The sequence below is a fragment of the Citrus sinensis genome, chromosome 5 (assembly GCF_022201045.2).
Source record: "Citrus sinensis cultivar Valencia sweet orange chromosome 5, DVS_A1.0, whole genome shotgun sequence".
Lineage (NCBI taxonomy): Eukaryota > Viridiplantae > Streptophyta > Magnoliopsida > Sapindales > Rutaceae > Citrus > Citrus sinensis.
Window position 1 is genome coordinate 21,516,142 of NC_068560.1, and position 22,349 is coordinate 21,538,490.

The 22,349-nt window shown below is 33.4% G+C and overlaps 1 protein-coding gene and 1 long non-coding RNA gene across 5 annotated transcripts; one reads left to right on the forward strand and one right to left on the reverse strand.

The window, feature by feature from the left end:
• The first annotated feature begins 7,314 nt into the window (after positions 1-7,314).
• On the forward strand, positions 7,315-8,329 carry LOC127902465 (uncharacterized). Its single transcript, XR_008054754.1, has 2 exons — positions 7,315-7,873; positions 8,015-8,329. It is a non-coding gene; the product is annotated as an uncharacterized LOC127902465 (long non-coding RNA).
• Positions 8,330-8,669: 340 nt separating this feature from the next.
• LOC102611843 (alpha,alpha-trehalose-phosphate synthase [UDP-forming] 5) lies at positions 8,670-14,426 on the reverse strand. 4 transcript variants are annotated; one of them, XM_006471525.4, is made up of 5 exons: positions 14,198-14,426; positions 13,821-13,919; positions 11,542-13,616; positions 10,531-10,804; positions 8,670-9,336 (listed from the first exon to the last, which is right to left on the reverse strand). In XM_006471525.4, exons 3-5 carry the CDS (start codon positions 13,530-13,532, stop codon positions 9,010-9,012), a joined length of 2,592 nt encoding a protein of 863 aa, XP_006471588.2. In that variant the 5' UTR covers positions 13,533-13,616; positions 13,821-13,919; positions 14,198-14,426; the 3' UTR covers positions 8,670-9,009. The 4 variants fall into 4 exon arrangements, with proteins under 4 accessions (XP_006471588.2, XP_006471587.2, XP_006471590.2 ...); XM_006471524.4 differs by having other exon boundaries at positions 13,773-13,919; XM_006471527.2 differs by having other exon boundaries at positions 13,821-13,940.
• Positions 14,427-22,349: the final 7,923 nt, after the last annotated feature.

Sequence of the window (22,349 nt, forward strand, 5' to 3'; positions counted from 1 at the left end):
TTTAATAAAAAAAAATTGATATTTAGCCATAAAAAAGACACTATCGTAATAGAAACGACAATATTGTAGTATGAACAGTACTGTCATTTTTTTGTGCTGCAATGATACTGTAATATGAACAGTAGCCTATTTTCTATCTTGGTAGTGTCTTGAGGATGTTTAAATATCAGTGCACTTTTATCATCATCAAATTATGCGTGGCTACTTTTACTTAAGTCTGTATATTGTTCATCTTCTCATATGACAATTAATTACACATAGGGTTGGCAAAAGTTTGGGTTGGGTCCGGGTTTGGGGGTGCTCGGGACTTGCACGCATGCCACACATAGTTGCCCAAACCCGGACTGTGCCCGGATTTTTTTTTATGTGGACTGGGCATATGCCCGACACTATTTGGGTACGGGCTTTTTATTCAGGTTTTCTCTGCCCACATTTTGAATTAAAAGGCCAGTGGTTGTGACAGCGAAGTTGAGGCTGATAACTGACGCCAGTGACTGAGAAGATGACCAAACGGTGGCTAGATAGTTGACGCCGTCGTGCGGTGACTGCAGTTGAGAAGATGACAAAACGTGCAAGACGATGGCTCAGAAGAGGCGCGGTGGCTGCAGGCTGCAGCTGCGTGTTTTGTGTTTACTCTCTCAAGTCTCAATTACTCATGATTTAGAGTTAGGGCAATTGGGCAAAATGGTTTTTTCACATTTTATATTTTCCGCTCTTTTTTTTTTTTTACCTTAACAAAATCAAGCACGGTCCGAGTTCTAGGTTTTTGGTACTGTGACCGGACCTATGTCCGGAAATAGCCGAGCATTGATTTTTAATGACTAGACCCGTTTTTTTCTTCCATCCGAGCATTGATTTTTAATGACTAGACCCGCTTTTTTCTTCCATCCGAGCATTGATTTTTAATGACTAGACCCGCTTTTTTCTTCCATCCGAGCTGGGTTTTACCCGGACCGCATATGCCGGGTCCGGGCCGGATCCAGTTCGGGTGGACTTTTTTGCCACCTCTAGTTTCACAAAGAATTTTGAAACTTGTGGGAGACAAGGAAAGGTTCAATTACATAAAGACTTCCGTAAGACTATAAGCATCTGCAGTTACCGATACAAATATTGCAAGCTCATGATAAATTAAGATTTAAAGATACACTGTGATTTACATATAATTCATGAGAAACCTTTGTGGATATTGATTGTGAATCTTGGCCACTATAAATAATCAGTCCCTCTAAAAAAAAATGCAGCCAAAAAGGTTTAGAAATAAAATTATGAAATTGGTAAACATATTTCAAACTCGAAACGCACAGTTGGGTGTAAAGAGTTTTGTGATTTTTCATTTGTTTGAGGTAATTTCAATCAAGGGTAAAGTTGTAAGCAACCAAAAGGGGATTCAAGAGGACATTAATGGTGTGTTTACTTCATGAAAATGGAAATGTGGTGGAATGAGAATGAGAATGAGCTGGAATGAGAATGAGGAATAAGAATGAGATTTCAATGTTTACTTGGCAAAAATAAATGGGAATGGGAATGTGCTGAAATGTCATTGATGTGTTTACTTGGTAAAATAAATGGGAATGAGAAATGGGAATGATAATCAATTTACTAAAATACCCATAGTATTAATAATTAATACAAATAATTAATTTATCATTATTAACAATATTATCGTTATTGTTGTTGTTGTTGTTGTTGTTATTATTATTATTATTATTAACATTTATTATTATTAAATTTTATTAACTTTATTATTTTAGTTACTATTAATTATTGTTATTATTATTTTTATTAATATTATCATTCTTAAATGAAATAATGATAATATTAATAAAAATAAAATAATTAATAATAACTAAAATAATAAAGTTAATAAAATTTATTATTATTATTATTAATGATATTTAAAATAATAAAATTATTTGTGATTTGAATAAGGGCAATTTAGAAAATATGAAAAAATTATAAGGATAGAAAAGTAAATTTATATTTCATTATCATTCCTACATTTTCATTCTCAATTCCCCCATGAGAATGAGATTTCCATTCTTTATTCCCAAATTATGTGAGATCCACATAATTTATTCTCATTTTCAAATTTAATTTTTTCAAATAAACATAATTTTGATTCTCATTCCTCAATTCTCATTTCTTATTCTAAGAAATAAGGGCTGCCAATAGCTCAACTCCTTGAATTAACTAACACAACCCGTAATCAAAGTGAAGATACCATGCATTAACGGGCACGCCCACCTAGTGGGGTCATTTTCCCCACCGGCCCACAAAGAGAGTAGAAGGGCCATTCACCCCATTATTTTTTTTCCCCAAAAAAGAACAAAAAAAAAAATTCAATTTCAACACTGGAGAAAATATCATCAGTTGAAGTAGAAATTTTAAAATACATTAAATATAATACAATCAATTAAAGTATGTGTGATATGTGTAATTAAATTTCATAAAACTACTATTTACAATATAATTTTGCAAAATAAATATGCACATACCATAATATTATTTACTTATTATATAATTGACATTATACATATGATGTATTTTAAAATTTCTCGAGTTGAAAATTAGAAGCCACAAAAAGACCAAAGAGTTTTTACTGTACTGTTATTAAAGCTATTTTTTAATGGTTTTTTTTTTTAAATTGTCTATTGGATTAACTAGTGAAGATCTCCACCATTTGGTTCGGATGTCTCCCGAGCATTTGTTGTCGTCTAATTCTTTTCTGGAAACTTTAACCTTTGTTAAAGTTGATACTTTTAATCAACGATTCCTTGACCTTGTGAAGTTGAAGGCGTTTATTCCTAAAAGAAATGCGCTAGAAATTATTTGATTGCTAATAAGCAATCAGTGGTTGGCTTTGAGGGGCAATTGATTTAATAGAACAAGGATTCTCCAGCTGAGTGAATGCATGTAAATACAGCTGCTGCATGTACATAATAGTGCTGTATGATAAGTATTCATTTTCTAGTATAATATTTCATTTGTATAGTTTTTTAGAATGAGGTTTTATTTTGATATCGTTGATTTTTCAGATAGGTATAGCTTTTATTTTACAGTGCTTGGAACTTTTGCCTTGCTAATGATTTACAATCATTTATTAGTCCATTTTTTGTTGAAGGACTTTAACTGAAATTTCCTGAATTCTGTAGGTTACAAATTATCTTCTTCCATTCATTTAGAGAGACTTCTTCAGCCATTAATGTAAGAATTTTGCTCACTCATTAGTCATTAACTTCTCCATCATTAAGATTTTTCACAAATTTAAGGTCTTAATTCCATTATCAAGAAGAAGTATTCGTTGTATTGGCTATAGAACAATCATTAGAAGCCAATAATTTGTAGATTATATCCCTTGACAACATATAGAAAACTAGCTTCTCCACTTCTTCTATCTTCAAAGTATCTTATTTTTGCTTAATTGCCTTCCATCAACTTCATATATAGTCTGATGCCTGGGCAACAGACAAGCCTCTGGTCACCTCATTAGGAAGATAGGATACTTCCCGTTTGTGGAGACTTTAGATTCTAATACCTAAGGGAAATTATCTCCATTAGGAAATGTCCATAACACATTTCCTAACCATACTTGCTAATTTTCTCTCAACCAATTTGCTTCCTTGTAATTCCCTTTCTATCTTATTAGGAATTGCCACACGCGCACGCAACAAACTCTCTCACTCGTCTCGCTTTGTTCTCCCTCGCCCCGCAGCAACAGTGTCCGCTCCGTTCTCCCTCACCACGCAGCAAGTCTGCGCTTTGTTCTCCCTCACACAGCAAATCTCGGTTCTCTCTCTCGCGTTTCAAGCACCTTGCTCCCTCACTCTCCCTCTCCCCCCCCCCCCCCCCCCACCCCCACAACAAAAAAAATCCACAGCCGGCGTTGTTCTCCGATCCCGTTGGGTTTAATATATCAGCTTCTCTTATTTGCAATCCTCAACAAGGTATTTATAAACCAAAAAAGAAACAAAAGGAATCCCAGAACAAGCACAAATCCGGGGAACTTAAATCTGAGTAGCCGTTTTATTTCTATTCAAACAATGGGCAATATAATTTATTAACAGAGCATAAATATTTGAGTAATATAAAGCAACTCTTTCTTTGAAACAAATAAACATGGAGGCTGCAATTACGGGATGAACTTTCCTCAACATCACGAAGGCTGCAATTACAGGACAATGAGCTTCAACTCCCTAACAGTCAACTCATAAATAGCACAATGTTCTACACGAGTTACAGATGATTGCGGCAGCTGTCGGAGACGAGACTATTGCTGCGTGAGGGAGATCAGAGCCAACGCTGCGTGAGGAGAGCTGAGACTTGCTAGCTGCTGCGTGGTAAGGGAGATCGGAGCCGACACTGCACGATGAGGAAAGTTGGCAAAATTCGAGCAACGCTGGCTGTTGAACAGAGCGAGACGCGTGAGAGAGTTTGTTGCATGCGCGTGCGTGGTAATTTTTCTCCCAAAAATCAGATTTTATATTGAGCACAGTGTTGTGCTGAAGTGTTGTGAGAATATCATTTTCTAGCTTTGGGTTTGATAGTGATTGCATAAAATGGTTTTAATGGTGAGAGTGGAAGAGGTTGGTAATTTAACAGGTGAAGTGGAGATACAATTATAATGAAATTGAGAAATATTAAGATATAAAAATTGCATAGAGATATCAGAAATTATACGATTTGACTTTCAGCTTACGTCTACCGATGAAAATAGAAAGAAATATTTTACTAATGAAAAAAAATTACAAGTATTATATTATTTTATCTCACTAGCCAAAAATCTAATACACCTAACCTCTCGAATCACTGGTGACTCAACTCTTTCTCTCTCTCTCAGCTTTCTGACTTCTTAAAATCAAAATGACAAGACGAGAATGAGATGCAAAGAAAAGAAATGAAGCGTATAAATAATATTTTTTTTCCCTTTCCTTTTTCAACTAAAATAATTTTTTTTTAACAAATACAGCACTGCCAAAAATGGCGAACCACGTGGGACATAGGTGCACCGCTCTTTCAAAAGAGCGGTGTCCCATTTTTAAACAATTCTTCCACTTGGAGATTTGATTGAGAATTAGTCAATCTCCACATGATCCTTGCCGCTTCATCATTATCATGTTGCTTATATCTTTAATAGGCCACAAAATGACCTACTCTATACAAACTTGTCAATATTGATTGGCTTAATTAAATCATTTGCTAGGCTCTCCTTGGTGCAAATTTTCTACATATCCACATATCCATCTTTCACTACTTTCAAATGAAAGCTATAGATATGTAGAAAATTCACATCAAAGAGAACCTAACAGATGCTTTCACTAAGCCAATCAATGCTAACAAGTTTATAGAGTAGATCCTTTTATAACCTAACAGCGACATAAGCAACATGAAAATGGTGAAGTAGTAAGGATGATGTGGAGATTGATTGATTCTCAATCAAATCCCCAAGTGGGAGAATTATTGAAAAATGGGAGCACCGCTCTTCTAGAAGTACGATACACCATGACCCACGTAGCCAGCCATTTTTGGCAGTGTTGCATTTGGTGAAAAAATATTATCTTAATTGAAAAAGGAGAGGAAATGAAGCTTATAAATAAAAGGCTTCATTTCTTCTCTTTGCATCCTAGTTTTCTCTTCTTCTCAAATTTAAACCTTGTTGGCATTTTTTTTATAAATAATATACCCAAGTTAATGTACTATCTTAAATAGTTGTGAGTGGTCGCACGAATGAAAATACGCACCAAGAAAGTTCCTAAAAAAGACCGGAGGGGTCATAATAGTTCCACTTAAAATTCAAACTCTTTAGACTCTTATCGCTTTTGTAATATAACTTTCCTATACATGTACACAACTGTACGGTTACTCCATTCACACCAATATCCCCTGCTTTGCACCACAAAATCCTCAGATTGCTTCTACTGTTTCATGTGAAGAGTACCATGTTTGTGAATAGTGTCGTACATGAATGGCACCGTGTTTGTGAATAGTATCCCAACATTAAAAAATACAATCAACCTCTGATACCATGGTTAAGAAATTGATAAGTGAAGTAGACACATAATTAAAGTGAAATTGAGAAATATTAAGGTAAAAGGATTACAGAGGGATAACAAAATGATATGGTTCAATTTTTAGCATATTTCCACAGGTGTAGACTAAAAAATATATTTTACCAATTAAAAAAATATAAATATTATAATATTTTGTCTCACTATCTAAAAACCCCCCACACCAAAATTCTCAAATTAATAATCACTCAACTCTCTCTTTCAGCTTTCTCATTTCCCAAAATCGAATTGAGAAGAAGAGGAGAATGCCATGCATGAAGGGTAAATGAAGCCCTCTATTTATAGGCTTCATTTCCTATACTTTTTCAATTAAAACAATTTTTTTTAGACCACCAAAAATGGCGGGCTGTGTAGGTCGTGGGTGCACCGCTCTTCTAGAAGACCGGGGCCCCATTTTTCAATAGAAGAAGTGGAAAACAGACAGGAGAAGTTTCAGGACCAATTAAATTAGCATATTATAAATTTTCATGATGACCTTGCTTTGTTTCAATTGCCATTCCTTTCTTGTACCTTTCAACTTATGATATTTCTATCTTAAATTAGTCTAGGAAAATGGGTGCCTAAACATGTGCTCATGCTCATTTCTTAAATGTGATAGAGAGTATGTTTATTTCACAATGTTTTTACCCATGGGCACAAGTGTAAAATTTGAGCATTGAATTGAACGGTTCCAGATTTCCAATTAGTAGAAAGAATTTTGTGGAATGTTGAATTGATTTGCGGCGCTAATTTTTCACCGAGGAAACTAAACCTTTTAGATCCATTTTTGTCACATTTGATAAGATTAGTCCATTCTACTCGATGTTTGAAGCTCCAAGCCAAATTGAATACTTGCCGTCAGTATTTCTCACTGTATCTTATTGTTCACACTTATTGAGCTATATTCCGACTGTTGCCGATTGTTTAGGCAAGGTGCTTGGATATTGCTTGTTAATTATACGGGCTTGCTTCGTGCCCTTGTTTCACTGACAGCGATGTAAAGTTCCACTGCTAGCTCAAAGTTATGGGGAGTGAGTCTTTTTCCTGTACATTGCTCATGGACACTGGCGGTGTGAATGTGACATTCATTACTGTATGAGCATCAACGTGGATACTGGCTCATTCGCCTGTCTGGGCAATGCTTCAAATGTCGACTGAAGTTATTTGATATCAAAGGAAAGATGGTATTAATAATATTAAAGATGGCACCATATCCCAATTACTCTTCTAGGACCGTGCTTGGAAAATAGGATCATATTTTGTGAAGTAAGTTTAGGTGATGATATTGCTGCTAATTCTTGGATAAGATGTGGTATTGGTAGAAATCAGTAGTTACTTTTTTCTTTATTAGGTTTTGTATGTCACGTTCACAGCTTCGTCCGGGGAACTTGATAAAATCAAAGGGTACATTTTGGAATTTTTTTTCTCTAAATTGATTATCTTTACATTATTCTTTTTATTTTAAAAAAAACTTAGGTTACTCTAATTTTTATTTAAAAGATATGGGAAAAATAAGGATGGGTCGATAAAAATTTTTGTCTTCAAAACAAAGATAAATTAAAATTTTTAATTTATTACTATAATTTTACGTTTTTAAAATCATCACTGATTTATGAAGGGATTTTATTTTTTATTTTTTTAGATTTTAATTTATAAATTTATATTTTTAAAAAATAGAGATTACTACCTGACCCGAATCATTTTCTTTTTCTTTTTCAGCTCTTGTTCAAAGCCCTTATGGGAAGGGCTAGCAGCTAGCTCGACCAGGCTTTTTTATCAAGCCTTATTAAGGCCATTATCGTGGGAGCGACACTCATCATAATGATTTGGTACCAAATGATTTTTTTTTTAATTTTAAAATCACTGTCATTTTTACTTTAATTGCTGAATGTCCTATTCGTCCGTGCTGCCGTTTCTTTCCCATTTCTTTTATCTGCTGATCTCTGTGTTTTTAATTTATTAATTGACAGGTGTTGATTTGAGACCTGGTTTTGAAATTCCTCCTGGGTAACCAACGGAGGGAATTCTTCGTCCTTTCGAAAACTTCACCAAGCCGTTAAAGCTCTCTTCGGCATCTTGTCGGCCCTTGGCTTCCACCTGTTAAGTGTTGATGATGTTGATCTGCCCTTGGCTCCACCTGATAGTGTTGACGATGTTGCCCTATAATAGCAGTAATAAATGCGGCGACTGATGATGATTTCTTATCATTTTCACAAGAATATATTAATATTTGGTCTGAAATTCCGTTAAAATCAAATTAAATTAAGAGATGCGCCATTAGCCATGCACACACACACAAAAAAGACAAATTCCGGGTGAAATGCCATTTTCCTTTTCCCAATCGAGCAAATCAAGAGTGCGGTTACATACACAAAAGATGCATGGATATTTTATAACCTCAATCTCAGATTTTAGGGTCCGGTTATAAAATAATCCCTTTTAAATTTGTTTTTATTCTTTCTTTTTAATTGTTTAGAAACTATTATTTTTGTAGGTTTTTTTAATTTCTAATATTTTATTTAATATAAAAAGGAGCTATTTTACTAATGCACACAACATCATAATTAAGTAGGGGGCGCTAACACATTGGTACATTTATGAAGCATGGTCCATGAGCCCATAGTATACTAAAACCTACAGCATACTTCTTTGAAATGGTAAATAACTTTTTCATATGCAACATAGAGAGTTAAAAGACACAAATAAAAGTAATCAATATAATACTAGCAAAGCAATAAGAAGACATGGACAAGAAGCATGGGAGTACGAGTTCATCCTTGGGAATGGGACTACACAATCTATGCAACTAGATGAGTACCTTAACTTATATCTAAACCACGAAAAGATCACTTTCGACAGCTGACCTGAAAGGCCTAATGGGGCAGTATGCAAGTGATCTCTCCGAATGGAGCTTGTTGACAGACACTTGGGGAAGACCTCATAGAGAGGGCAGCATGGGTCTGGATTACTCTTTGTTGATAACCACTCGTTGAGAGCCTTGGGAAGCTTTACAAGCATCGTGAGCCGAAGCTTCGGCAAGACCTAGTAACATTCTTAGAATCTCAGCGGTGTCATCCAAGTAATACTTGGCCTTGCTGGGTTTCTGGCCAACAGTGCAAGCAAATACTTCTGCAACTGGTGACAGCGAGGGACCAGCCGCAGCACTCTTTATCACTTCAAACATGTCTTCATCCGACCGATCATCCCCAATACAGAGAACAAAATCTGGAAGCATTCCCTTTTGATGCATTGTCTCAAGTTGATGTTGTGCTACAAGACCTTTGTTGACACCCTATTTAGTTGTTTGAGAACACAAGTAGGTTATTAAGACATGTGCATAAAGTCACTAACCTTACCCCCTAAGAACAGATTATCATATTCTGGCCAATAACACTAAATTATCAATTTATCAACTTTTCCAGCTTAAGTAAGATTCTTAAAATTCTATGTTCCCCATCATGAAGTCTAAAATCTAACCATTATAATGAATCAGACTCGCATAAAATCTTCACATCTTAAAAGCATTACTGATATATGAAGCATTACAGCTACAGAAATCCTCAGATATAAAGAATCCGGAACATGAAATCAAATACCTGAAACATGTCCAGGCTAAGAATGATATTTCTTCAATGGTGGGTTAAAATGGATCATCACTTGGTCATAATCCTGATATACTTATGAAGCTACATATTTGCTAAGGCTGACCATATGTTTCTCTGTAAAACTACCTAAGCTTCCAACTTCATGCCCTCACTTTGCCAGGGCATTTTCATTTTAAATTTTTGAAATACTGGATGTCACATGTTCGTGAATAATGCAACTAAATTAACCTTATGTAGTCCTTCATAACATAAGATTTCATATGCTAATTGTATTAATTAGCGACTTTAAATTTTCACAATGGCCTGTGCAAAGGCTTACAGCATCAACCATCAGCCATCAAATTAGGGAGCTTAAAAATGGGAAAGATTTGTTTTCTTGCCTTTCTAGAATATAATTGCACAATCTTTTGAGAGAGAGAGAGAAACACAGACAGAGATATTTAAGTGTATATCGGGCAATGGGAAAAGCAGCTCTTTTACATGTTACCGACATTTAACACTCAATATTCTCCTTAGTATCCGAGATTATCAGAAACAATGTAATGTAACATACTAAAGCCTGTAGGAGAATTAACCAATGTAAAGGGTAATCATAAAATAAATGTTGGTTATCTTCATCACTGAAACTCAATGCGAGCTTGGTATCATCAAAATATGCAATTTTATAATTGTTCAACTAGACATAGTTATGCGAAATATGTGATTATCTAACTGAATCTCTGACCTATAACGGTGGACACAAGGGTTACACTAATTTTTAAATTAGATTTATCATGAATAAAAGAATGAAGCCAACAAAAAACATGTTACTGATATAAACAACCTTATATATGATACCATGGCTTAATATATAGTGATACTTAAAGAAGAAAACCACTGACCTGGGGTTTAACTTCTACAATGTTCGGGCCACTCTTCACAGAAACTGGCTCATTAGCAAGAACACTTTCCAGGTGATCCAGGAGCTCCTTAGCCTGACACGAGCCAAAATCTGGATCTGCATACTGGAAATTCCAAACAAGGGCACTCTCTTTGGTCTCAATTGTAGAACCATCTGTTGTTTCAGTGTACAACTTCATTACTGGCTCAGCAATCTGCTTCCAACTAAAATCGGGCACAGACACACAAGTTTCCCAGTCCACACCATAATTTGGCCTGAAAAAGAGAAACAGTCAAGTGAGATGGCACAGTGACAATAATCCTCTTGTCCTTCACAAATTTGCAGGAGCAGAGATATAACTGGCAGATAGTCACAGATGGATTAATTTATGTTGCAAAACTTTCAGCTCTCAATAAAAAATACTCAGTCTTCAAGTTAGCTTAAAGAGGAAAATAGAATAAAAGTTCACACAAAACACATAGAAAGAACCCATACAGTGTTATGTAATTTTTATATATAGAACTTATTTTTTCTAATAAACTTTAAGTTCCAAACCAAGTCTTAATCCGGGCTTCCCAACGTTGACGATAACCATTTGAGATTAAAAAGTTTATCAGTGATTCAATTGAAACGGGCTTGAGATCTTTGTTTAAGTAGGTCTTCAGTAGCTCTTTCATTTTCTGGACTTATTTCTTCTCTCATTTCTATTTTCTTTTTCTCATGCAACACAAGTCATAGATAAATGGCCCACGCCTTGGCCTTTTTAGAATCTTCTGATCCTATATACATGTGCATACAAATAATTTGCAACTGGGGAACTGGTATGCATCTTAAACAAGAAATCTCTCTTAGCTTATACTGTTGGAAAAGATTCTTTTCTTGGGAATTCCAGCACATGTATCCATGGACAATAATTTGTTTACCAAATAGGAATCTACATTTCGAGAGTGAAAATAAAAAATTAAAAAAAAAAAGAGACAGACAAGTAGAGCCAGAAAAGAAAGCTTCATACCTCACAAAATAACCATGCTCAGCGGCAATCCCAAGCCCTTCACAAGAAGAAAACCATTCAGCTAGAGTATCTCTGTCTTTCCCACTAACTAGGAAAACAACATTCTTGGGGTCTCTGCACAAGTTGTCCAAAATGGCCACAGCCTCTGCATTAGGACTTGTACTAATTGAACCTGGTACCATTATAGTCCCATCATAATCCAAAAGAATTGCCCGGTTTTTGGTCCTCTTGTATGCTGAAACAATATGGTCAATTGAAAGCTTCCGGAAATTTGGATCCAAAGCAACTACCCGAAATCCTAAACCAAAACCAATTCCCCAGCATCTTCTCCTCATATGGTCCCTGCAAGCCCTTTCAAGATCCTGCAAAAAGCTACGAGCCCAGTATGCAACGTCATGTGTACTCACATACCTATAGTGCTTTTCATGTCGCATTTGTTTCTCAGCATCAGAAACTCCTAGGGCAGAATCCATAGCTTCAGCCACTGCATCAATGTTCCACGGGTTTACTCGAATGGCCCCACTTAATGATGGGGAGCATCCAACAAATTCAGAAACCACCAGCATGCTGCTCTTTGCAGTTGATGGGTCCAGCCCTAAGGTCATATCAAGCTTCTCATTTCCTTGTCGGCATATTATGTATTCATAGGGTATAAGATTCATCCCATCTCGTACTGCTGTAACAAGACAACATTCTGCAATAACATAATAAGCAATTCGTTCATAAAACTGAAGTGGGGTATCAATCAAAACCACCGGCTGATATCCTGGCCTTCCAAATATTTTGTTAATCCTTCTCACTGTCGCATGAGTTTCAGATTGGACCTCTTGTACATCCCTCCCTCTGCCTCTAGCAGGATTTGCTATTTGAACCAGAACAATTTTACCCCTCTTTGAAGGATTTTGTGAGAGTAGTTGTTCCATAGCCAATAGTTTCAAGCTGATTCCTTTGAAGATATCCATGTCATCAACCCCAAGCATGACAATCTGACCCTTGAACTGATCCTGCAGCTCTGCAACTTTAGCTTCAGTCTCCGGAAGATTCAGAACGGATTGGAGCTGGCCTATGTGAATTCCAACTGGTAAAATCTTAATGCTTACAGTCCGACCAAAATACTCGAGCCCTATATAGCCTCGCTTGGACTGATAAGAGACACCAAGCATTCTACTACAGCATGAGAGGAAATGCCTGGCATAATCAAACGTATGAAATCCAATAAGGTCTGCATTCAGAAGAGCCCTTAGAAGCTCATCCCTTATAGGAAGGGTCCGATAAATTTCGGATGATGGGAATGGACTATGAAGGAAAAATCCGAGCTTCACCCTATTAAATCTCTTTCTCAAAAAGGTTGGCAAAACCATCAAATGGTAGTCATGAACCCACACAAAATCATCATCGGGGCTAATAACTTCCATCACCTTGTCTGCAAAAATCTTGTTCACAGAAACATAAGCTTGCCAGAGGGACCGGTCAAACCGGCCACCAAGATCCGGTGATAGAGGAAGCATGTAGTGAAATAAGGGCCACAGGTGCTGTTTGCAGAACCCATGGTAGAATTTGCTAAAAAGCTCCGGAGGGATAAATGCTGGGACACATTTGAAAGTTTCAAGCAAAGTTTGAGACACTTCATCTTGCTCACTTAAGTCAATCTGTTCTTTTATACAACCAACATAGATTACTTCTACATCTTCACCAAGACCATCTTTCAGCTGTAAAAGCAGAGAATCCTCATCCCAACTAAATGTCCATCCTCCACTGCCATCTGAACTTCGATGCGCCCGAAGTGGAAGCTGGTTCCCAACAATTATCATCCGTTCTTGAGAAACAGATGAGGGAGCATCAGAGCCAACACTATTGCTGTTCTCATCATCGATCTCAGACAACACCCCAGCAACAGTGGCTACTCGAGGAAGCCTCTTCTTCTCGCGACTAAAATTTGGGAAATCTCCAGAAGCAAGATCTAAGAGGTTAGAATACGACCTCGAAACCATCTTGAGGTCAAACAAGGAACTTTTGATCTACTGAGATTAGCAAGAGGACAAAGTTGGTTCCCTTTTTTATCAGATCAAAATAATCTACAAAATGCCCCATGATAAAACACAATTAGAACTGAATCCCAACTGTTAAGTATATCATATAACAGAAAACTATGTGTACTAAGCCAAGCCTAAGAGATTCTACTTGCAGTACATGATTTTGGAAGCCCAAGTTAGTAAAAGAAAAATCCACACAAAAATCAGCTGTTCCCCAGTAAACAAAAAAGTATAAGAATAGCTCACTCCTTATGACCTCCTCTCCATAACCCAGAATGGAGTCACTAGAAAACTGCGAGTGATGCAGACTTTAGCAGATTATTTGGAAGTACCCAGAAGCAAAATCTGATTAAATAAAATCGAAAACTGCAACTTGTAAGGTGGCCTAGCAGTACAAAGCATGCTTGATCAAAAATAGCGAAGCAAAGCAAATCAAATTTAGTAATCAAAAAGTAGAATCTTTAGCAAGAAAATGATTTACAGTCAGCAAATCAGCTGAGCATGCAAGAACAAAAACAGCATGCAGCATTTAAACAGGAGAAAAACGAAAAAGAAAACAGAAGGTAAAATATCATAGTATTAGCAGTGAATAAGAAGAAGAATAAAGAAGGACAAGAACTTACTTTGAAGGCTGAACACAAGCCAGAGATGAAAGATTCTCCTCCTTTTCTCTATCTCAGTGTAACAAAACCTTTTGCTTTGCTTTTTCAGCTTAGACAAATTAGTAATATGATTATTTAATTTTGTGAGATTTTTTATTTTTATTTTTATTTTTTTCATATAACAATTGTGAATGAGATCATGTCTTGCTTTATATAAAGCACTTGATTCTCTCTAATACAGGTGACTGCAAATGTATTGAGTTGAGTACTTGAGTGTTGTGCGGTGAGTGATGACATAAGTGACACGAACAACAGTAGAGTCCAACATCCCTAACCATGGTTAGTTCATGTTTAGTTAACTACTTAACTTCTTCCTCAGTTTATTATCTTTATTTTAAGGCAAACTCTATCTTACATACATGTAAGATACATGCCTCTCACATGAATACTCTATCTTACTCTATTTTAAAACTAAAGTTAGTTGGTGTGAATGTTTCAGCATTCTCACTCTTTAAAAAAAGTCAGGGGTTCAAGTCTCGCTCTCGAATAGAGTCACCACTTTAGACAGTACTTTACCTCATATAGATCAATCCGGTACGAGTAAAAATTAATTTAAATTATGATATGAATTTAAAAATATCTCCCATAATTGAAACCCACTCAAAATTACTTCGTAGTTCAAACAAAAAAAAAATTAACTTTGTTTCAAGTCTTTAACTGGAGTTGTGTGCACCTAACTCAACTTGTGATGACGATGTACGAGTTTCGTTTGCTTTGGCTGCCCGCTGCAGCTGCAAAATAGCGCGTGGACGACACGCCCTGATCATTAGGTTTCTTTTTGTTGAATGAATCATCATTACAAAATGCTCATCTAAGTTCTAGTTTCAAGATTTGGATTCTGTTATTTGTTTACCAAGCAACAATTTGAACATAGAGTTTTTGACATCTCCATATGAACGTCATGACTCATGAGTTATCATGATTCATAACCTTTAGTCAATTTAAGACCATACTTTTCTAAATTCATGAACAATGCATATTGCAATGCCATCGAACTACATTCTAATATCTAGCAATACTATATTGACATCATATATTTTATAGTGATATCACATTGAAATTAATATCGATCATGTGAGGCCAAATTAATTGGACCATCTTCTTAAGGACATGTGTAATTTTACATTTTAATAATATCTAATGTCTGTTAATGTTTTTTTTTCTATTTTTATTAATTTTTAGAAAAGATTGTTAATAAGATAGGGTATGGCTTCTAGCAAGACACGAAGCGAAGTTATTATCATTACCAAAAGTCCTCAAATAGAGACACATCATACTCGCTCGATCTTTTTGAATCAAGAAGAACTTTGCTCGCTCGCCTAACTCCCACTTCGGCTAAGCAACACTGCAAGTGGCAAGTTGGGATCAAAACCATCACTAATTTAAAAATTATCATAATTGTATTAGTTCGATTGAGAGTTGGAACTATTTACTATTAAGTCGTATCATGACAGCGCTATTAAATTAACTATTTTTATTTTTAAGAACACACAATATTATACCTATAAAAGGTAACATTACTTTGATGGATCCTTCAACAACTTTATTTTTTCTTTTGTAAATAATATGAAATTTTATATAAATATAAATGATCAGTGAACACACAAACTTGTTGAAGTCAATGGCTATTTTTTTTGTTTATCATATTAATACTAAAAAGACAGTTTTCTCTATTATAAGTGGGACAAAACTTTATTGGAATCAATCATCTTAATTGTCATAAACAAATTTCACTACATCTCCAAGAAGCCACTGGTGCATAGGGTCAACTATAATTATTTTTAAAAAGAAAATGAAATAGAAAAGAAAAAAATCTTTATATGCATAGATCAGAAGTCATCAATTATAGAATGGTGACATGATTGTAAGGGAGACCGCAACCAGGAAAAAGAATATTTAATTTTTTTTATTATTATTATTGACATCGAACTGGAAAGTGACCTTAATGAAAAGAGAGAGAGAGAACAGAGGCAGGTAAAGTGCACGCGCCATGTGATGAAGTAGGGGTAATTTTTAAAAACCTCCCCTGAGGTTTAGGCTTGTTACAAATAAATGGCGAGAATTTATTTATTTGTAAAAAATCTCCTACCATTAGTTAATTTTAACATTGACCGTTAGTTGACTGTATAAAGATAATATTGCTCTTAACAACAGTTTGTACACTGACATAACTAAAAAAAAACTAAAATTATTGGCGCGAAAAGCATAAATCTTATTTTTTGACAATTTTATCCTTGTTAATTCCAAAGATTTACAATATCATAGGTAAAGATTATGACTATTTCATTTTCAAGTTTTTAATTTTATATTTCTTATAGGAACTTTAAGGAAATATTAATAATTTAAAAAGAGTAAAATAACCAATAATTTTAATTTTTTTTTAGTTATGTCAGTCTACAAACTGTTGTTAAGGATAATATTATCTTTACACAGTCAACTAACAGTCAATGTTAAAATTAACTGATGGTAGAAAATTTTTTATAAATAAATAGATTCTCACTATCTATTTGTAACAAACTCAAACTTCAAAAAAGATTTTTAAAAATTACCCGATGAAGTAGTTATCAAAATGAAAATCTAACAAACGGGCCGTACTTTTTTGGGCTATTTGGCTAGTGTGCGCTGTCAGCTACTCAGCCGTCAGCTCCACCACCTTTGTGTAAGCAAATCTAGTGCTATCAGGACCACCATAAGCTACTGTACATCTTCTTATTATTGGTTGTAATTGTACAAATACCAAATTCTTTAGTATAGGAACTTGTAACTTGTTTTATTTTTTGGGGTGAAAATGTTGTTAGTTATTTATTATAACATGTACAAAAATTTTCTAATCTAAAACACAATATTAATATAATTTTATAATTTAAGCTAAAAGATTACACCTTAATAAAACGAATGAAGAATTCTAATAATGGTTTAAAAAAAGAAACAGAAAAATAAAAGTTGTATAAAAAGTATATATCCCAATTTTCAATAGATTTCAAATTGTAGTATATCTATAGATAGTAACAATATAAATAAGAGATAAATATGCTCTATTATTTATTCTTGTGATAGATCGTTGAAAATCAAGGTTGTAATTCGTGCGAAAACAACATCGAAAGTGAAGAAATTTGCCGGAAATTCAAGAAATGCTGGAAGTGAAGGAACTCAACACGGTGTAGTTACGATGATGGAAGGTGTTATTGGGTAAAAGAATAACTGGGAATTTTTTTTTTAATTTTAGGGCTACGTTAGTCCAAAAGACTTATAAATAATTGATATTATAAGAAAATGGAAGTGCAGTTTTTTTTTTTCCTTTTTTTTAATATTGGAAGCAAAGTGGTCAAAATGGAAGTGCAATTTTTCTTATTTATTGCCATCCACAAATTAGATCAATATATATGAGTAGCAAGTAAATTGCTTACCAAATAGAGTGGTCCTTACATACCTTGGACTGTTCTTCGGTTTAGGTCCAAAAGACCATTTGTCAACAGATTAATTCAGACAAAATTTGTTGGTCCGTTCGCTTACTTTTCACATTTATGGCGTTCATTTATGGCTTCAAGATGACAAAATTCCACCCACATTCAATAATAAGGTTGTGATCTTCAGTTTCTCTTCCAATTATCATCGATAATTTTCAAAATGGATGTGTACGTTTCAAAATTTAGTAAAAAAATTATTGAATTTTTTTTATACAAATTTTATCCTCAATAACTAATGAAATAGTTAGAATCTAAATAAACATTTTAGTAGAATTTGTACTCAAATAAGTATCAGAGTTTAAAAAAAAAAATCGTTGCACTAATTATAATTATCTCTTACCTTTGATTTAGTGCTTCTAATTTCATTTCATCTGTATGCACATACAAGCCACTTTCATCTTAGATAGATGGTTGGTTGAGTGATGTGGTACCCTCCCACTTAAGCTTTTTTGAGGGGAAATAAAAGAAAAATTAAAAAGGTGAGCTTAATGTTAAAAGAATAGTAATGTGTTGTTTGTCCTTACGAGTAGTCTGATCAACTAGCTTGAAGTAATTTTATTTAGTTAACTGCTAAATTGAAATCTAAATTAAATATTATTGCCGGTTTATCATTTAAAGCATTTATCATTATTATTGTTTAAAGATAGTAATTAACTTTAATCATTTATGGAAAAGTCAAATTACTTTAAAAATTTTAATAGTTAACTGGTCTATGTAATCAGCCTTAGGTTGGGATAACACAAGGAAGCAATAATGAAAATGAGTTTACCTAAAGCATGACAGCTACAACTCTTACTAGTTTCCATGATCATTTGCATAGTTTTATCATTATTCTAATGGGTATGCTTTTTCTTCTTCTTTTTGTTTTAAACGGTCCTTTTATTTTTATATTATATTCTATCGATATTACAATCAAAGTCCACCGAATTAGATTTGTACAGTTTGTAACAAGCTGGGATCTATCGAATTTAATTAACAAATCTACTCTAAATAAGAGTGAGAATCTCCATTTCGATAAGAGTGTTTTACCACTATAGTCTATAGGTACCTAATGTGTTTGCTTTAAACACAGCAAAATGATGGCGATGTGATTCCAATGTTATAATAACATTTGTTTGTTGAAAGGTAACAATGATGTGAGGCTGTTGAAGCACGCATGATGATGATGATAATTGTAGTCTTTGAAATATTTTTACTTTAACTGAATCATTTTTTTCCCATGAAAGTTTGGTTTTGCGACCAAGGCTCTTTTTGCCTATTGCACTTAAACTTTCTTCAGAAAGCTTCTCAATACTTAAAACCACCTTCTGAAAAGCAATAGAGTAGGATTAGGGTTAATTTTATAATACTATACAAACTCTGTTACAAGGCATTGTGTTTGTTGCAAGAATTAAAACTTCAAATTATCCTAATCTCTGTCTAAGCTTCAATTTAATTGACGGAAGCTTAGCATATTGATGAGCTCAAAAGAATTTGAATTTAATTGACGAAAGCTTAGCATATTGATGAGCTCAAAAGAATTTGAATAATGCTTGGCGACTCAATATTTGAGTTTTAACTTTAGTCACAATGTCATGTTTCACTCATACATTGCATGATGAATATAAAATTAATTATTACTTTATTTGATCATCTCATAAACGTAATATCACTTATGTATTGGATGATGAATGCAAAATTAATTATTACTTTACTTTACCATCACATTAATGAATATCACATTAGCTGAGACTTAAATTAAGGTAGTATTTGTTGAATTTGGCTTAAATTTGAATGGACTTGAATTTACCTGAAATCTAAATAGGCATGAATACATATATCTTAATGATATGTTTTTTTTTTTTCAATATCTGAATATAAGTGTTAACTTGTTTGTTTTTCAAAAGGAAAACATCTAAAATATGATATTTTAACATAAATAACCTCATAAATATTAACAATATTTTTATTTATTGAATAAACACATGACAAGTTATAAATAAATTATTTGATTAGTAAAAAAAATTGATAATTTTTATCTTAACAAAGCATGAAAAGTAAAATATATATCAAATACACGTACTTTTCTACATTAACATATGATACTTATAATGTTATTTTTTGTATATTATATTGATACTTTTTCTTATTAATCATATAAGTCAATCAATAATTGTCTAATCATTGGAATTAAAATTAATGTATTAAATAAAATTTAAAATTTATTATAAAAATAGTAAATAGTAAATATAAATACAGAGAGATTGACCTATTATAAAATACATTCACTTAAAGTTCTATTATATTAAAAATTTTCATTGACAAAAAAAATTAATAATAGTTCAATACACGTACACAAAAAGGATAAATAAAAAATAATAAAAGGATAATTTAGTAATAGAAATTAAATTTATCTAATAGAGTATTAATGAGAAAGAATATTAAAGTTTCATTCAGATGTTTGCTATTAAGGTAAAAATAAGAATATTTAACTTTTTCCATTCAGATATAAACATCTTATAATCATATATAAGTGATAAAAAAAAACTGTAAATGTCTGAAAAAAAATTAAGATTCAGACTTCAGTTAAAAAACAAACAACCCCTAAAACTTGAATATTGAGATATCTAACATTAGTTAAAGCATTTAAAATTTACAGAACATAACTCAAAAGAATTTAGAAAAATTATAGGTCTTTGTCATGTTTAAAAATGACTTGACATTTATTATTCTTCCTATTTACTTATTATCCTAGGTCTAGCACCCAACAACATCATCATAATACTAATTACTTAGAATACTCCTTAATTATTAGTTTCTTCCTTTGATATCTACCCATGCTTTTGGGCTACCTAACAATTAACACAATATAGTAATATGGCTATGTAACGATTAATGTAGGGTGCGTTTGAGACTAAAGTTGGCCAACTGTAACTTTTAAGTTATAGCACTAAAGTGTTTGGTAAATACTAACTGCTGTAGTTTAGAAAATATGTTGATATGATTTTTCACTTGTATAATAAAAAATTTATTATATTTTTTATAATTTTATCAAAATTATTATTTAAAATTTACATTTACTATAGATTACTAACTTTTGTTTCATGCTTATAGTTTTTTTTTTCCACAGTAGTTGTAACTTAAAAGATACAACACCTCAAATCATAAACGCGCCCGTAATTAGTAATACGGGATGTTGTGTAGGATAAAAACGTAATTTAAAACAATAAAACTATATCACCTAGAAATTGAACAATTGGCACCATGATCTCCTACTAATCTGTCGTCATTGTTGCCAATCTGCCCTCATTGTTGCCGATGCCCATTTTGCTCGAGGTTCCTGCCAATTATTTTCCAAGAATATATGACAAAATGAAATATTTCTTTCTCTATTGACCTAAGGCAACAACATTAGATCCAATAATTTGTGGACTGTACGGTAAATATTCTAAGGGATCTTTTTTTTCCATCCAACACTGAGATTTATTCTATCTAATTTTTACGGATCCGACTTAAATGTTAATGCCTTTTAAAAGTTAAAAGTTGAAAAAAATCACAAAAATTGAGATGCAAAATGGCATTAGATTCTTATTAAATAAGGTTGAATCTTAAATTTAAAATGATGTATTTTAAAATTAGATCCGGTAATTTGTGCACTGTACGGTGAATATTCTTAGGAATCTTCATTTTTCATTCAAACAGTTGATATTTTTGTCTCTAATTTTTATGGATCTAACTTAAATGTTAATGCCGGTTAAAGGTTCAAAGTTGAAAAGAAGCACAAAAATTGAGATGTAACATGGCATTAGATTCTTATTAAATAAGGTTGAATCTTAATTTCAAAACTATGTATTATAACCAGTGTATTCCTACACTTTCTTAGCTAATTCGCATACTTTCTTGCCCAATTTTTATGTTTTCTTTTGTTTCTTCAATTCCTGTGCTTCATTTTCTACAAAGAAAAAGTGTGCTTCGGAAGTTTTGGGCTAGCTAACCAAATTAAAAAAAAAAAAAGGTAATGAAGAATTCGAACATGAATTTTACTTGGACAAATTATTCACTAATGAAAATTGGTTCTACATTATGTAAATGGACAAATTAGTCCCTACTAAAAACTAGATCTATGTTATTTAAGTTACCTGAGGCGAATTTCTGGTGATCTAAGAAGAAGCAGATCAAAGAAGAACCCGCAAAGAGACCCAGAGGTGCTTGCATGTGGAAGAACCAGCGATGGTTCGCTTGTAAATGTTCGAGCAGGTAGGCATAATCAACTCCTAAATGGTGCAAAATTTTGTTATGTTCATCAAAGCAAATTTTCGGACTTCCAGGAATCAAGAGCCAAAGAGAACAAGCCCGGTTCGATTTTAGAAATTTCTACAACATTCTACAACTTATATATGTCTAAACAATTCCACACTTGCATAACTAGACTTATTTAGAGCTTAGGAGATTTTTAAGTGAGAAAATATTAAAAAAAAAAATCACCAGTTAAATTAAAAAGAACAATGATTAAAAAAAGAATCATGCTGAACTTGATCTCAAAATAATCATAGCTTTAACTTTGACTTGATGCAAGATAAAGTCACAATGTAAGATGTTAGTGCCTTCAAAAAGTCATTGTAGTCCTACCTTCACTGCTTAACCAGTATTACTCTTTTAAAGTGCTT

Excerpts from the sequence above, each read along its gene's own strand:
- LOC102611843 (XM_006471526.4), bottom strand. The coding sequence starts at position 13,532 with ATGGTTTCGAGGTCGTATTCTAACCTCTTAGATCTTGCTTCTGGAGAT. Across the intron at positions 10,805-11,541 it reads GAGCATGGTTATTTTGTGAG|GCCAAATTATGGTGTGGACT; the intron begins GTATGAAGCTTT and ends TCTCTTTTTCAG. Across the intron at positions 9,337-10,530 it reads TTGTAGAAGTTAAACCCCAG|GGTGTCAACAAAGGTCTTGT; the intron begins GTCAGTGGTTTT and ends ACAACTAAATAG.